General features: G+C 39.3%; 2 protein-coding genes across 3 annotated transcripts; both read left to right on the top strand.

The window, feature by feature from the left end:
* Positions 1-708: 708 nt before the first annotated feature.
* On the top strand, positions 709-4,383 carry LOC135937042 (uncharacterized). Its single transcript, XM_065480108.1, has 12 exons — positions 709-853; positions 1,409-1,561; positions 1,617-1,723; positions 1,801-1,980; positions 2,045-2,063; positions 2,799-2,915; positions 2,967-3,143; positions 3,203-3,373; positions 3,430-3,530; positions 3,586-3,750; positions 3,810-3,969; positions 4,028-4,383. Exons 1-12 carry the CDS (start codon positions 763-765, stop codon positions 4,246-4,248), a joined length of 1,662 nt encoding a protein of 553 aa, XP_065336180.1. The 5' UTR covers positions 709-762; the 3' UTR covers positions 4,249-4,383.
* Positions 4,384-7,085: 2,702 nt separating this feature from the next.
* Positions 7,086-14,551, top strand: LOC135937041 (CLIP domain-containing serine protease B10-like). 2 transcript variants are annotated; one of them, XM_065480107.1, is made up of 13 exons: positions 7,086-7,236; positions 11,949-12,101; positions 12,157-12,257; positions 12,321-12,500; positions 12,565-12,583; positions 12,898-13,002; positions 13,069-13,242; positions 13,297-13,336; positions 13,400-13,509; positions 13,583-13,683; positions 13,739-13,903; positions 13,966-14,125; positions 14,183-14,551. In XM_065480107.1, the coding sequence occupies exons 1-13, from the start codon at positions 7,146-7,148 to the stop codon at positions 14,404-14,406; spliced, it is 1,623 nt and encodes a 540-aa protein (XP_065336179.1). In that variant the 5' UTR covers positions 7,086-7,145; the 3' UTR covers positions 14,407-14,551. The 2 variants fall into 2 exon arrangements, with proteins under 2 accessions (XP_065336179.1, XP_065336178.1); XM_065480106.1 differs by having other exon boundaries at positions 13,297-13,509.
* The last annotated feature ends 509 nt before the right edge of the window (positions 14,552-15,060 follow it).

Here is a 15,060-nt window from a genome sequence, read left to right as displayed (position 1 = left end):
AACATCCACTCGGCAATTGTTTGGTTTTTTTCATCATGATCCAATCCAAATAGCAAAAAAACGAAGCAAAAACGCGTGCGGCGCGATTTTCTCGACGGTCGGAGGGCGCGGGGAGCCCGAGGGCCCATTGGGCTGGTGAAGCGCTTGTTATTTTAAGAATAAAAAAAATGTAAAGTCAGCTCTAAAAGCCAATTTTTGCTGATTTTGTGTTCAGCTGAAACAGAGCTCCTATACTGGCAATGAGAATCACGTGCACTCGTGATGAAAACAAGGTCAAGATCGAATGACTCATAATTATGCGAGTCTGGCTGGCTTGATATTGAACTTGACCCTTGCGCCCTCCACCAAACAGCGACAAGATAATCGAAACTGCAACCTTACGTAAACCCATCAAAAAACGTAAAAAAATTATTTTAAATAAAGGGGGAGGTTTGCTAAATTAGTAGGGCTTTAAAAGACGTATTTTATTCCTTAATTAAGTACATAACATAACCAAAAGGGAGCATTAAATTAAAATTAATTACTAATGAACACAGTTAAATAAAAATAATTAGAGTTAGCAAAAAAGAAAGAGTGTGGCAATTTGGAGCGATAACGGAATGACGCACTTCATAGAGATCAGTCGCCAACTGGGGGGCAAATGGACCAAAAGTATCGTTTTTACTGCCGACACTTGATAATAATTTAATCTGACTGGGAGTGCTGTGCGCGACGGTCGCAGCAGCAGCCCTGGTCCATCGCGCGTGCAGAGAAGAAATCACGATGAGGCTTGGACTTCTCGTCCTCCTCGGCCTCGCGCTTTGCGCCGCACAAACGTCTGACAATGAGAGCAACGCCTACTTTCCAGCTCCGTGTAAGCATTTTTTCTCAAATTTTTTGCCCTCTTTCAGTTGGTTAGTTGACAATTTTCAAACGTATTTTACCTAAACACAATTTTTTGGATGAAACCATAATATATGGCTATCGCATTGTTAAGGCATTCTCATCTATATATAGTTTCAAAGCAATAATGGGAGATATTTGAGCAGTTCGGGGATCAAATATCTACTCCCTAATGTCAGCAGATGGCTAAAGGTTTTTATATAGTAACTCGAATTGCTCAAATAGCTTAACGGGCTGGGAGCAATCGCCATAATATATACTTGTTGGTTTTCGCACCTTTCCAGCGGTTTTATGGACAAATGTCTGGGGTTTCGATTAAAGACCTCGGTGCGGGGAGGCGAAAACATGGCCACATTGGGCCAAAACTCCTCTGCGGGCTCCATGTTATCCACTCATAAATTTAAAAAAAAAGGAAATTTCACTAAATGGGAATTAACATTAACAAGAATAATCCCATTAATTAATTAAAGACCACTCAGCTTTAATATAGTCCTACATCTTGAACTTAACATTTTCCCCCGTACAGATTTTGACGAAGGAGAAAACTTGAGTAGCCAGAACTGTGGAAACGAAACAACATTGGACCAATGGACGAACGTTTTTATTTCATATAAATATGATGCATTTACTTGCAACGAACAATTAATAGCTATTTCTCAAAGATCTGCACTTGGAATGGGTAACGTGAACATCTTTACTATTAAGAACATCAAACAAAAAGCTTTATTGTCTAGGTGAGCGTTGCCACCTTTCACCTGAAAATGCTAGCGATGTACGGATATTTCCTAAAAATTGTTCCAAGCGCCTAACAGAAGTGAAATGTATCAGAAGTTCTGCCAAAGTAATTAATTTTTCCATTTTCAAAAAACCCTTTTACATTTACACCTTGTTGATACATGTAATTTTCAATTATTAAAGGTACTGGATATGATTGAAATTGGCAAATATCCGACAGCTTCTGAAACATTCATGATTTATGTAACTGAGAAAATGCCGAGTGAGGTCGTAGCTCCCATTTGTTTGTTTAACCGCGACAACGCAATGGACACGCAACTTCAGGGAAAATCACCCTACTTTCAATGGTCATCAGTTTCTAACGTTCGTATTTTCAATATACTTTTAACAGTTTCTTAGACATAATTATTAATCTTATTTTATGTAGGCTCTTCCATTTGAACAAAGTAAGTCTACAAGATTCGTTACATTATATTATTAGAAAACTATTTGTGACACCATTTTAATTTAAAATCAATGGCCATAAAATTTAACAGTAAACAAAGTTTTAAACATATTTCTGCATCTAGTTTATAAGTTTTTATTCCTCAATATCGGAACTAATATAAATATAATTTGATCGTTTTAACTGTCCATATATTTTTGACATCCACTATTAATGAAGATATTCTCCTAAAACGTTAGTATCGATAACTTTGCGGAATACGAAATTTGCAGTATAGAGAGTCGAAAATACGCACATAGGGGCGGATCACGGCGACGCAACCTTGAGAAAAAATGGCAACGCTGGGCATAAGGCAAGCATTGTACAGTGTTTCAAGGTCGAGCTAAAAAACGGTGCCGTGATCCGCCCCATATAGAGAGAGAGGTTTCCTGTTTATGAATACTACAACCGATTCGATACAATTGATGAAGCCAAATTGATTTTAAGGAATGCATTTAGTTATAGGCACGAGTGCAGTCTCTTATTTAACATATTTCATTAAGAATATAATTGGAAATTAAATCAATTTTTAATAATGAACGATGCAACAGGCTGCTTGAGCTAAATTTTACGGTTTTAATACTCAGAAATTAAATATTTTCTCTTAGTGAGATATTTTTATAATGACGCATAAGTGCATATGTATTTTTTCACACCCATTGACATGATTTTTCTTCGTATTTTTAAAATTTTACAGCAAATGTGGCGGTCCTAAGCAACTGTAGCAGAGTTCTAAACAGGACTGAATTGGAACACTTGAAAACTAATGAAATTCCCATCCAGAATATCCTGTGTGTCGAGAATGGCACTAATTGTAAGATTTATACAAATTCAATATCAATGATGGTCATTTAATGCCACACAGATTTTCAATATCTCATCAATTTCTACGAAGGCCGCTATTTCTTGAGAGGTATTAGATATTATGGTTTGAAACGAATACCTGTATATTTGGATATATTGGCATACATGGACGAAATCGCACGGCACGCAAAAGATGTTTCTGTTCTACGCCCGATCCCGCAGACAAAACAACCAAGAGGTACTTTTAATTTCACACAAATAAGCTCGCAAAGCAATTTTATTTATCTTTAAAAAAAGGATTCACCAGTCCAGGCAACCTCAGTTTTCCAAACTGTGGATGGAAACCGACTTTACGTATTGTTGGCGGAGAAAGAGCTCAGAAAAATCTTTGGCATGCTTACATTGAGAATGTGTTGACTGGAGCAACCTGTGGCGGCACGTTGATTTCGCCGACCGTGATTTTGACTGGTATAGCAAAGAAACAATGAATTTCATGACAATTCGATTTAAAAAATTCATTTCAGCTGCACATTGCATTTATGGATCAGAAGCGGAGGAATTCATAGTTACTGTCGGGATGTATGATACAAGACAAAGTACAGCTCTTGGTGTTCAGTCAAAATTGGTTTCTACCTTTCTCGTAAATTCTTCTCATCCATAATAATTTTGAAAACATTTAGGTTAGCAGACTGATCACGCACCCGAAATATGACCCCAAGGAGCTCAAAAGTGACGTCGGACTCATGATTTTGAAGCAAAAAATTAAAATATCCAACTACGTCCGACCGATTTGCTTGTGGAACGGTGACTCCAACTTGACTCGAGTGGCTGGAATTGAAGCTATGGTATTGGATATACAGAAATTTAATATTGAAATTTAATTTTGGTTTATTTTCTGCTAAAGGCGGTTGGATTCGGGCTTGTCGACAACTTCACGAGCACAAATGAACTGCAAGAGGCTCGACTTCCGATTAGAGCTCACAAAGAGTGCTACTTGTCGAAAAGGAAATTTTTTGGAAAATATTTGCGGCCTGGGGACAATTTTTGCGCCGGATACACGAACGGTTAGCACACCCATCATTTATCCATTATTCATTTCCTCAATTTTATTAATGAATTCAGGAACGACCACCTGCAACGGGGACAGCGGAGGCAGCCTTTCCATGAAAAAAGATCGTTGGTTCATCAGGGGCATTGTCAGCTTTGGAATAGCGAAAAAAGTGAATTTTAAGGGCGAAGAAACATCGTTGTGTCACCCAAATCACTATTCTTTGTTTGCTGACGTCGCAAGTTACATGGACTGGATCGTGGAAAATACGCCGGAAATTTCATTCCGAAATTAAATGTGTGCTTTGAAACAAAAAGAAGATTTTGCAAACGGGATCAATAGAAAAATGTAGATAGATAGCATAATCTCTCGTATCAAAATATATTTTCTATGGGTTAATTTTTCTAAATAAACTGTTTAAAAGTTTCGATTGCTCGGCTTTTAATATTAAACCCACAAAGATGAAATTATTTTAGGCTTTTCGCACACATTTGAGAGAAGAGAAAAGAGGTCAAATCCGTGAGCATTCGTCCTTGGCCAGGTCTCCCGTCTTTAACGCTGGCGAGAATGCACTATTCTTTTTTGCAACTACTCAGGGGTAAGTAATGAAGGTAATATTTAGTTTAATGAAGAAAAATAGGAAATAAAGGAAAAATTATTGACCACGTGTTTTAAATTTGCTTTTAGAAGACTGCTTTAATTTTCTTTTTATTTATTTTGTGCGTTAAAACCAACTTGATGACACGCTCACCCTTTGTTTTCTAAACAATACAATAATGTATAAATCATTCATAATTTTAACTTTATTTTTTATCAAAATTTTGTTCTTAAGCAATTACATAAATTGACTGCTATTTTTACTCTTGAGTATAATAATTTTTTAAATATCAGCAAAGGTTGATTTTAAATTAGATGCATCTGCCTGAGGTAAACGTTTTTTCGGCCTCATTTGGTTTACATCTGAAATTGTTATCAAAAATTTAATTTAACAAAAGAACCAGCTCTGGCAGGGCTGAGGAACAACGCAGTCTCTCTCACTTTAGAGAAATTGGTGGTATTACTCTTTTTGTTATGTAAAAAATTAATAGAGAAATAAAAGGTAAGTTTGATGAGAACGTGATCAGTCAGCGACTAGAGTACCAAAAGAGCTTTTTGCGCAAATGAAAACAGGGTCAATAAGTCATCACACTGCATATGGTGCCGTGGCGGACAAAATCTCGGTCTCTTCATCCTCTCCACGCCGAGACTGACGACCAAAGGGCAACCTGAACCAATATCGCCTCCTCTTTTTCCAATTTAAATAATACATTTTAACCGACGCGAATCCTCAAAGGCGTCTCTATCAAGTGTCGAAATTCGATAATTCCTATACTTAGTTATGCCTCTTCAGCTTTTTAATAAACTAATTTATTTATTTAAATTTAATTAGAAATATTTCTGCTCTGAAATTTCATAAATTTCACTTAAAAATAGCTCGCAGAGTTCAGCTTGCCGCTTCTCGGCCGCCGCGTAAATAAAAAGCAGGCGGATGACGCGGTTGCTCTGCTCTTTTTCGCTTTCTGCCGAGCGCTAAGTCTTGCTGGCAAAGCCGCCTTCTGATTGATAACCAAACTGGAGCACTCTTTCAAATAAAAATTAGCACTATTTTATTTAGCAGCGATTCCACCGTGACGCTACAGGAGAGTGTGACTAAATATTAATTAAGAGAGTTAGATATTGTGGTAGGAATTATTTTCGTTGTTGTTTTGCACAAAAAACTTTATTCCTCCAACAAGTTTCGGGCGTCGTTGTGGCCTCTCTCAAAGCAGTCCATCAGCGGCATTTTCAGCTTGTTGGAAATGCTAATTAAAATTTTATCACAAAAATATCAATAGTTGTGCTAAAGGGTTGGAAATTTAAGACGGTCAAATATGTTTCTATGCGCCCGATTAAATTTTATATGCCAAATCAGCACGAATCACGCTGATGCAGTGATAATTTTCGCTGGAGCTTCGAAATATTGCCATAGATGGCCGGTTTTACGTTTGAAGAGCAAAAGTATGCAACCTGCTGGACGCTGGAGCAGCGCCGGTTGCCCGCTCTCGGCATTTCATTTTTGTTTGACAGCAGCTACGGGCTGGAGGAAATAATTAAAAAATTAATATCCGTTGCAACCACAAAGAGATTGCAGCAAATTTGCCTCTTATTCAGGGCGTGAATGCGTTTTCTCTGTTTGTATTTATTGCTATTATTTAATTTCCTAATTACAAAAAATCAAGACTAATAAAATAGATACTAATATATATATATATATATATATATATATGAGATCGGTTCCAGGGCATCTTTTCGCGGTTTTACCTACGCCGCCGACCATTTGCACACTTCGCCAATTTTTTCCAGATCATCAACATCCGCTCGGCATATTTTTGGTTTTTTCAAATATGATTAACGCCCAATGGCAAAAAAAACGAAGCAAAAGCGCACGCGGCGCGATTTTCTCAGCGGTCGGAGGGCGCGGGGAGCCCGAGGGCCCATTGGGCTGCTGAAGCGCTTGTTATTTTAAGAATTAAAATGTAAAATCAATTCTAAAAGCTAGTATTTACTGAGTATGTGTTAAAACAGGAGCTCCTACTGGCAATGAGGATCACGTGCACTCGAGATGAAAACAAGGTCACGATCAATGGACTCTGATGCGAGTATAGATGGCTTGATATTATTGAACTTGGCCCTTGCGCCCTCCACCAAACAGCGGCAGATAATCGAAACTGGACCCTTACTTCACCGCATCAAAAACTTTAAAAAATTATTTTGAAATGGGGAGGTTTGCTAAATCAGGCCTCTAAAAGGGTTTTTTTTTATTTAATTCCTTACTTCTTGTAACAAAAATGTGCATAAATATGAATGCTGTTCCGTTACGAAGCGTTTCATTAAAATTAATTACTTAAAATTGTGCCAAAAGATCTAAATAAAATAAAAAAATTAGCAAAGAAAAGAAAGTGTTGTAATAAAATATTTTGGGCAACATGTTTCACAATTTGTGGTGATAACGCAATGACGCATTTTATAGAGGTCAGGCGCCAACTGGAGGTCAAATGGCCGAAAGTATCGTTTTTAGTGCAGACGCTTGACGATTTAATCTGACTGGGAGAGCCGTGCGCGACGGTCGCAGCAGCAGCCCTGGTCCATCGCGCGTGCAGAGAAGAAATCACGATGAGGCTTGGACTTCTCGTCCTCCTCAGCCTCGCGCTTTGCGCCGCACATACGTCTGACAATGAGACCGACGCCTACTTTCCAGCTCCGTGTAAGCATTTTTTCTCAAATTTTTTGCCCTCTTTCCTCTGTCAGTTACAAGTGATTGTATAACAGAGGTTAATTGAAAATTTTCAAACAAATTTTACCGAAACACGATTTGATGGATAAAACCACGTTTCTCGCATTATTAAGGCATATTCTCAGTAGTGTCAAAGCAATCATAGGCCAGGATAGTCCATGGGCGCACCGCGGGCAATACCCCGGTGGCCGGCGGAACGGCCACCAAACCGGCCGCGGGACCGGCCGTCCGACACTCGATTAACTCAGTTCCTAGAAATGGCACACGTCTCGGTTGAACGCCCCGCGGCCAGGGTTCACAATCACCCAGGTTGAAAATTTCAGAGTGCAGTCATTTTTACTTTTGAAAAATTCCTTTTCCAAAGTTTAGAAAAAATAACATTTTCAATTTTTCGGGTTGTTTGCACTTCTAACTCTCGGAATTGCAAAAACTATCCACCATAAGACTCATCTTAACTTTCTCTAACCAGCTAAAGTAATTAGGGGTGATTACCCTCGTCCCCCTTCAACCCAATCTAACAATTCATTACAATTTTTCCCTAGTCTATTAATAATATGGCAGGCGTGGACCTTTTTGCAAGGGGTGCCGGAGGCGCCGAGCCCGTTTTTTTCAGCACCAAGAGAAACCCCCGGAGCCAAGAGGGTTTTGCCCGCGGGACCATAGGGGCCCCGCAGGGGCCTGGCAAGTAAACCGCCTCCCTATGCTCGCGGGTTAAAAAAATCAGCAAATCCGCGCTGATAGGGGTCAAACCCGGCTAATCGACGTGCGGGGGTGCGAAAGCAAGTGGTCGAAGGCCATAACCTCCTTTATGTTGGTAGGATTTGTAAAAAAAAATTAGAAAAAAACTTGCACTTTTTGCGTCGATTTTTCGGGGGTTGGGGTGGCGAAGGGGCGAAGGGGCGAATCCTACGCAGAATTTTGCGGCAAGTTCGGTGAACACCGGTTTTTTACTGTAGGATGACCAGGGCTGGAGCTATGAATTTTTAAAGTTTAAATAACGCGGTTAGTGACATTTTAAAATTTTGGTTTTCTGGGCCTGGCCGGGGACAGTTGGTCCGCGGGCGGTTTTTGCTACACCAAACGATGCGCCTCGACGGTCCCGGTCTGCTCGTTTTTAGTTTTTCAAAATTTGACCATTTTTCGAGACGCGGCGCCATTTTTGTCGGCAAAATTTTCCAAAAGAATCGAGATTTTCAAATTTTTTTGGCAACTAGGCAGATTTTAGTCGGACATGCCACCTGGCCATTTTGGCTAGATATCGGATGACGATCATTTTGAGAAATTTTCCGAAATCGTTCTCCCAGGTTTGGCCTGGGTGGTGAAGGAAAATCGCGGCTTTTTCGACAACTTGCAACTTTCGGCCGCCGAATCTCGCGAACGGAACAAAATAAATAAAAATTATGTACACTGCCGATTTGGCGCTATGTATGTGGCTATCGTTTGTGACCAAGTAATGCTCAATCAAACCAAATGTAAAAAAAACTCTATAACTTTGAACATGGAAAAACGCGATTTTTCAACTTCAACCTTAAGAAATACATGGGAAATCGAAAATTGGCGATTTTTCCAAACGAAGGCCCCGATTATTTATCCAACGTTTTGGCGTTACGCTGGTGACCAACTCCGGTCTTTCTACTGATTCTCAGATTTTTCGAGCCCATACAAAAATTAAAATTCGGGTTTTTAGAGTTTTCAGGCTATGGTCGTCGAGAAAGCTCACCAGCCAAGAATGGTTTAATTTTCCGCAAATTTCGACCGCTCGTGCTACCCTCCACCACGACCCCTCATCGGATAAATATTTGCTTCGGCTTTCAAGGGCATTACCCTGACGACCATTATTTACAGGGTACCGCGACCAGAGATCGCCTTAGAGACTGTTTTTTATGCTTTTTTTGCACTTTCCGGCACGGTTGGCGGTACGATGGGTTGATTTTCGACCCTCGCCCGCCGCCGACCTTCCTAAGGTCGACGTACCTGAAGGCTGCTTATACGTGGTTGTGCCGGTTTACTCGGTTCTTTTCGGATACTTTAACAAACCTTTGGTCATATGTATAAGCGCTGAATTAGTCATTTTGTCAACTGTGGAGAACAAGGTGGAGAATTTGTTAGTTTCTTTCGTGATTTTATTGTAAGGTCATTGTTTAATGCTTCCTACACACGATTTTGCGAAGCGGTGTGCGGCGGCGAGCGGAGCGGCGGCGCACAATTTTGCTGCCTACGATTTGGCGAAGCGCGAGAACGGCGGCGCGGGTTTTGGTGGCGGTTCGGCGGCGCACTCTTTGGATTTTGACGATTTTACGTAGCAGCGTGCGGGGGCGAGGGTTTTTGCGGTGTTTTGTGCCGTGGCGCACGATTCTACTGCCGCACTTTTAATCCCCCATAGTCAAATTAAATTTAAAAATGATTTATTCATACGCTGCTTTTGCCTTTTGGATACAAATTGAAAGACACAAAGTTGGTTTTCATTTTGCAAAGATTCAACTGCTCGTCCGATCGTCGACCACGACCACTCGTTGGATAGGTTTCGGAACAGGCTTGCATACCCTGACGACCTTTTTCAGGAAACCCTACCTAACCTCCGTTCCAGAGGCGGTTTCTCATGCTTTTTCCGCAATTCCGACCACTCGCGACGGTAATCGGAACAAATTTCAAGGTCCGTACGACCTCTGACACTATCACCAGGTGGCACCACCTGGCCTCAGGCAGCAACGCGTGGTGGGTCAGTCGCCCGCAGGGCGCGAGGCGGGCGCAGCACCGGCGCAGAGCCGGGAGGGCCGGAGGCCCGGACGGCGGTCCGCGAAGCGCCAAGGGGCGTTAGCCACTTGTTTTGAAAAATAATAATTTAATATGCTTCCTTTGGGATTAAACATGGTTTAAATTACCCAAAACTCCTCCTTAATTACCAGCACATCTCCATTATTTTCAAACCAAAACCGACAAAAAAAGAAATATACAAATTAATAAACATATTTTGAGTTAAAAATATTTTCATTTTCGAGGTTTTATTTGAAGTGTAGCCACTTAGGGGTAGAGGGTAAGCACCCCTAAAACCTATAGCTGTTCAGGGGATTCTAACGGTGTGTAATATTTGCAATTTTAATGGTTAGAACCGGAGATTTCGAGTGTGCAAAATTCGAAAAAGCCAAGAAATTATAGTGATTTTGTGTTTTGCCAACATTTCAAACTCCAAAATCTCGGGTGCTAACCATCAGAATTGAAAAACTACCCACCGTTAGACTCGTCTAGACCTCCACTAACCAGCAAAAGCATTTAGGGGTGATTTCTCCCCTTTAAACCCCATTGCTACAAAATATTGTAGCATGCTACTGCTGGAGTTAAAATTTTAATTATCAAAAACTATTTCCAAATTTCCACCCCAACCCTTCTTTCAAAACTGAACCAAAAATATTTTTTAAATTAAGTGCAAAATTAATGCAAAAATCCAAAGCAAATAAAATATTTTACTTTTTTCAAGAGGGCTGAAGTAAAGTAACTTATTGGTGGTGGAGGGTAATCTTACGTACCCCTATAAACCCTTCTACTGGTATAGGGAGGTCGAGACGAGTCCAACGGTGTATATTTTTTACAATTCTGATGGTTAAAACAAGAGATTTGTAGTTAGAAAAGTAACTAAATTGTGAAAAATTCCGTTTTTTCGAGTTTTGAAGAGGAATATCTACAAAAGAAAGAAAGAAGGAAATAAATAAAATAAATGAAGATACTTTTTATGGAACAGCTTTCACCATATTTTCACAATTTCAAAATCACATTCAAATGTACATTCTAGTTTTTTTAATGATAGTTATTTGAACCTTCCCTTTTTTACATATTTTTAATTTATTTATTAATAATAATTACTAATTTATGTAATTCCTTTTTATATACTAAATGGAAAAGATACGCATCTACTCTACAAACTTTAATACCCACAACAAATATTCAAATTTCGAAAAAACGCGCAAAAAGTTGCGGAAAAGCACTAATAAAAGTTTTTTGCGGTGCTGTTGGTTTTCCCGGAAAAAGTGCGTGCTCTGCGAACCTGAGAAAACCCCACTAGATATTGCAATGTTGCAGAAAAAAAACGCATTTTTCGGGAAAATGTGGGTGTTAGGTTTTTGTGAACCCTGGGAGGGGAGGGGGTTTGCCGCTATGGTTATGTGGGCCGCCAAAATTAAGAATGCCCCGGTGAATTTTCGATAATAGTCCAACGACCCTGAAAGCATTGTGAGATGTTTGAGCATTTCGGGGATCTAATATACTTTCCCCCTCTAATGTCTGAGATGGCTAAAGGTTTTGATTTAGTGACTCGAAATGCTCAAATAGCTTAACGGACTGCTCAGACTTGCCACTTGCTGGTTTTTGCACTTTTCCAGCGGCTTTAGGGACAAATGTCTGGCGTTTCAATTAAAGACCTAGGTGCGGGGAAGCGAAAAGATGGCCTAATTGGGCCAGAGCTCCTTTGTGGCTGTACTCGGGGCAAATGTTATCCGCTCGGCGGTGTTGTTGAGACCTATGGGATAAGAGCTCATAGTATAGCCCACGGGAATTTTAAAAAAGGGAAAATTCAACAAATGGGTAAATATATATTAACAAAAATAAACCCATTAATTAATTAACATCCACTCGGTTTTAATAGTTCTAAACGTGGCTTTGAAATCTTGAATTCACATATTCCCTTACAGATTTTGACGATGGAGAAAACTTGAGCAGCCAGAACTGTGGAAACGGAACAAATTGGCGGAAATGGACCTTCACTTTGGCACAAGATGATCCCTCAGCAAGGTGGTTTTTTTGCGGTGGAGCAATAATAGCTCTTTCTCAAAGATCTTTATTGGGTACATGAATATCTCTCCGAAGAATATTACCAACAATAAATTTTATTGTCCATAGGAAATTGCAAAGTGTATGATCGATACATAAATGGTCTATATGCAAGTTCGGCAAAATGTTATGGGCGTACAGAAGGGGAATGCAGCAGAAATAAATTCAAAGTAATTATTTTATCATTTTCAGCAAAATCGTTGCGTTCACCTTTAATGTCTTTTTGATAAAAGGTACTGGATGTAATTGAAATTCCCATAAATCCGAGAGTTTCTGCAGCATTCTACATTTATGTAACTGAGAAAATACCGAGTGAGTTCGTAGCTCCCATTTGTTTGTTTAACCGTGACAACGTTAAAATGGACACGCAGCTTCAAACAGAATCACACCACTTTCAATGGAGTTCAGGGAACGTTCGTATTTTCAAACTATTACTTTCAGCAGTTTCTTCGACTAACTATTATTCTTATTTTCCAGGGTGCTCCATCCAAAGAAAGTAAGTCTGTTAGATACGTTATAGATGTATTATTAGAAACCTGTTTGTGACACCATTTTAATTTGAAATTAATGGCCAAAAAATTTAGTAGGTATTCTTATAGTAAAACAAAGTTAAAAAATGTATCTGCATGAAGCGTTAAACAGGTTATTTCTCAATTTTCTGAGCCGATCAAATTTTGCTCGATTTTGCGCTGCGCAAGCTAGTTAATTGTCCGAAGTGACTTTAATAATCCATTGACTTGATGCTTCGTATTTTTCAAATTTAATTTGGTGAGAATAAACAAGCAATAATAATAACAAGAAATTTGATAGTTCACAGCAACTGTAGCAGGGTTCTAAACAGGACTGAATTGGAACATTTGAAAACTGAGAAAATTCCCATCCAGAATGTCCTGTGTGTCGAGTATGCCAGATATTGTAAGATTTGTGCTAAGTAAAATACATCTAAATCAATTTCAATGGTGGTCATTATATGCCAAACAGTCTTTCAATATCTTACCGATTTCTACAAAGGCCGCTATTTCTTGAGAGGTATTAGATATTATGGTTTGGAACGACCTGTACATTTGGATATATTGGCATACATGGACGAGATCGCAAAGTACGCAAAAGATGTATATGTTCTACGCCCGATCCCGCAGACAAAACAACCGAAAGGTAATTTCACACAAATAAAAAATCTCACAGCAATTTTATTTATCTTAAAAAAAGGATTCACCGCCAAAGACAACCTCAGTTTCCCGAACTGTGGAAAAAAACCGACGTCAACAAGAAGGAAACGAGGAAATGACGAGGAGACTTTACATATTTTAGGTGGAAAAAAAGCTCAGACAGTTGACCATCCTTGGCATGCTTTCATTGAGAATGAGGTGACTGGAAAAACCTGTGGCGGGACACTGATTTCGCCGACAGTAGTTTTGACCGGTAGGGAATGAAGCAGAGTAAAAATTATGCAGATGCATTTCATGACTTTTCCTTTTAAAAAAATTATCTTTAGCTGCATATTGTCTTTATGGATCAGAGGCAAAGGACTTCAGAGTTGCTGTTGGGATGAATGAAGCAAGACAAAGTACAGCTCCTGGTGTTCAGACAAGAAAGGTTTCACCTTCCACGAAAATTATTCCCATCAATCATAATTTTGAAAACATTTTAGCCCAGCAGTCTGATCGTGCATCCGAAATATAATGACACGGAAACCAACAGCGACGTCGGACTCATCATTTTGAATGAAAAAATTAATCTAACCGACAACGTCCGACCGATTTGCTTGTGGAACGAGGATTCTAACTTGACTCGCGTGGCTGGAATTGAAGCTACGGTATAAGATTTAGAAGAATAATCCAAAAAATAGATTTATTATTTGTTTATTTTCTACTGAAGGCGGTTGGGTTCGGGCTTGTCGACGACCACACGCGCACAGATGAACTGCAAGAGGCTCGACTGCCGATTAGAGATCACAAAGAGTGCTACTTGTCGAAAAGGAATTTTTTTGGAAAATATTTGCGGCCAGGGGACAATTTTTGCGCCGGGTACACGAACGGTTAGCACACCCCTCAATTAGCCATCACTGATTTTTCAATTTTATTCATTAATTCAGGAACGACCACCTGCAACGGGGACAGCGGAGGCAGCCTTTCCGTGGAAAAAGACGGCCGTTGGTTCATCAGGGGTATTGTCAGCTTTGGAATATCGAAAATAGTGGAGTTTGAGGGCAAAAATACTACGTTGTGTCACTCGAATGAATATACTTTGTTCGCTGACGTCGCAAGTTACATGGACTGGATCGTAGAAAACACGCCGGAAATTTCATTCCGAAATTAAATGTGGGCTTTTGAACCAAAAGAAATCTTGGCAAACGGGATCAAATAGTTATTCATTAGAAAAATGTAGATAGACAGCATAATATTCTCTTATCACAATATATTTTTTGTATGGCTTTTCTAAAAAAAATTGCTTGGCTTTTAATATGAAACCCACAAACACGAAATTATTTTAGCCGACCCAACTTCGTGCTTATCACACATTTTCGAGAAGAGAAAGAGGTCAAATCCGTGACCTTTCGTCGTGGCCTGGTCTCCATCCGTCTTTAATGCTGGTGAGAATCCACTATTCTGTTTTTCCAACTGCTCTGGGTAGGTTATTAAGGTAATATTGTTCAAGAATGAAGAAAAATAGGACTTGAAGGAAAAATTACTGACCGTGTCGCAAGCTTTCTCTTTGAAGACTGCTTTAAATTCATTTTTTTGTGCGTTTAACAAATTGATGGCTGGCTCACACTTTGTTTCCTAAAAAATAATCAAATATAAAATATTAAAATTTCGTTTTTTACTTTTTTTTAAATATCTGTTAAAGTTGAATTCAAATTAGACACAGCTGCCTCTGGTATACGTTTTTTTCGACCTCATTTGGTTATATCTGAAGTTTTAATTAAAATTTAGTTTACAAAAGAACCAGCTCTGGCAGGGCCGAGGAACA

Source organism: Cloeon dipterum, chromosome 2, assembly GCF_949628265.1.
Source record: "Cloeon dipterum chromosome 2, ieCloDipt1.1, whole genome shotgun sequence".
Taxonomy (NCBI): Eukaryota; Metazoa; Arthropoda; class Insecta; order Ephemeroptera; family Baetidae; genus Cloeon; species Cloeon dipterum.
This window is presented reverse-complemented; position numbering and strand designations above follow the sequence as displayed.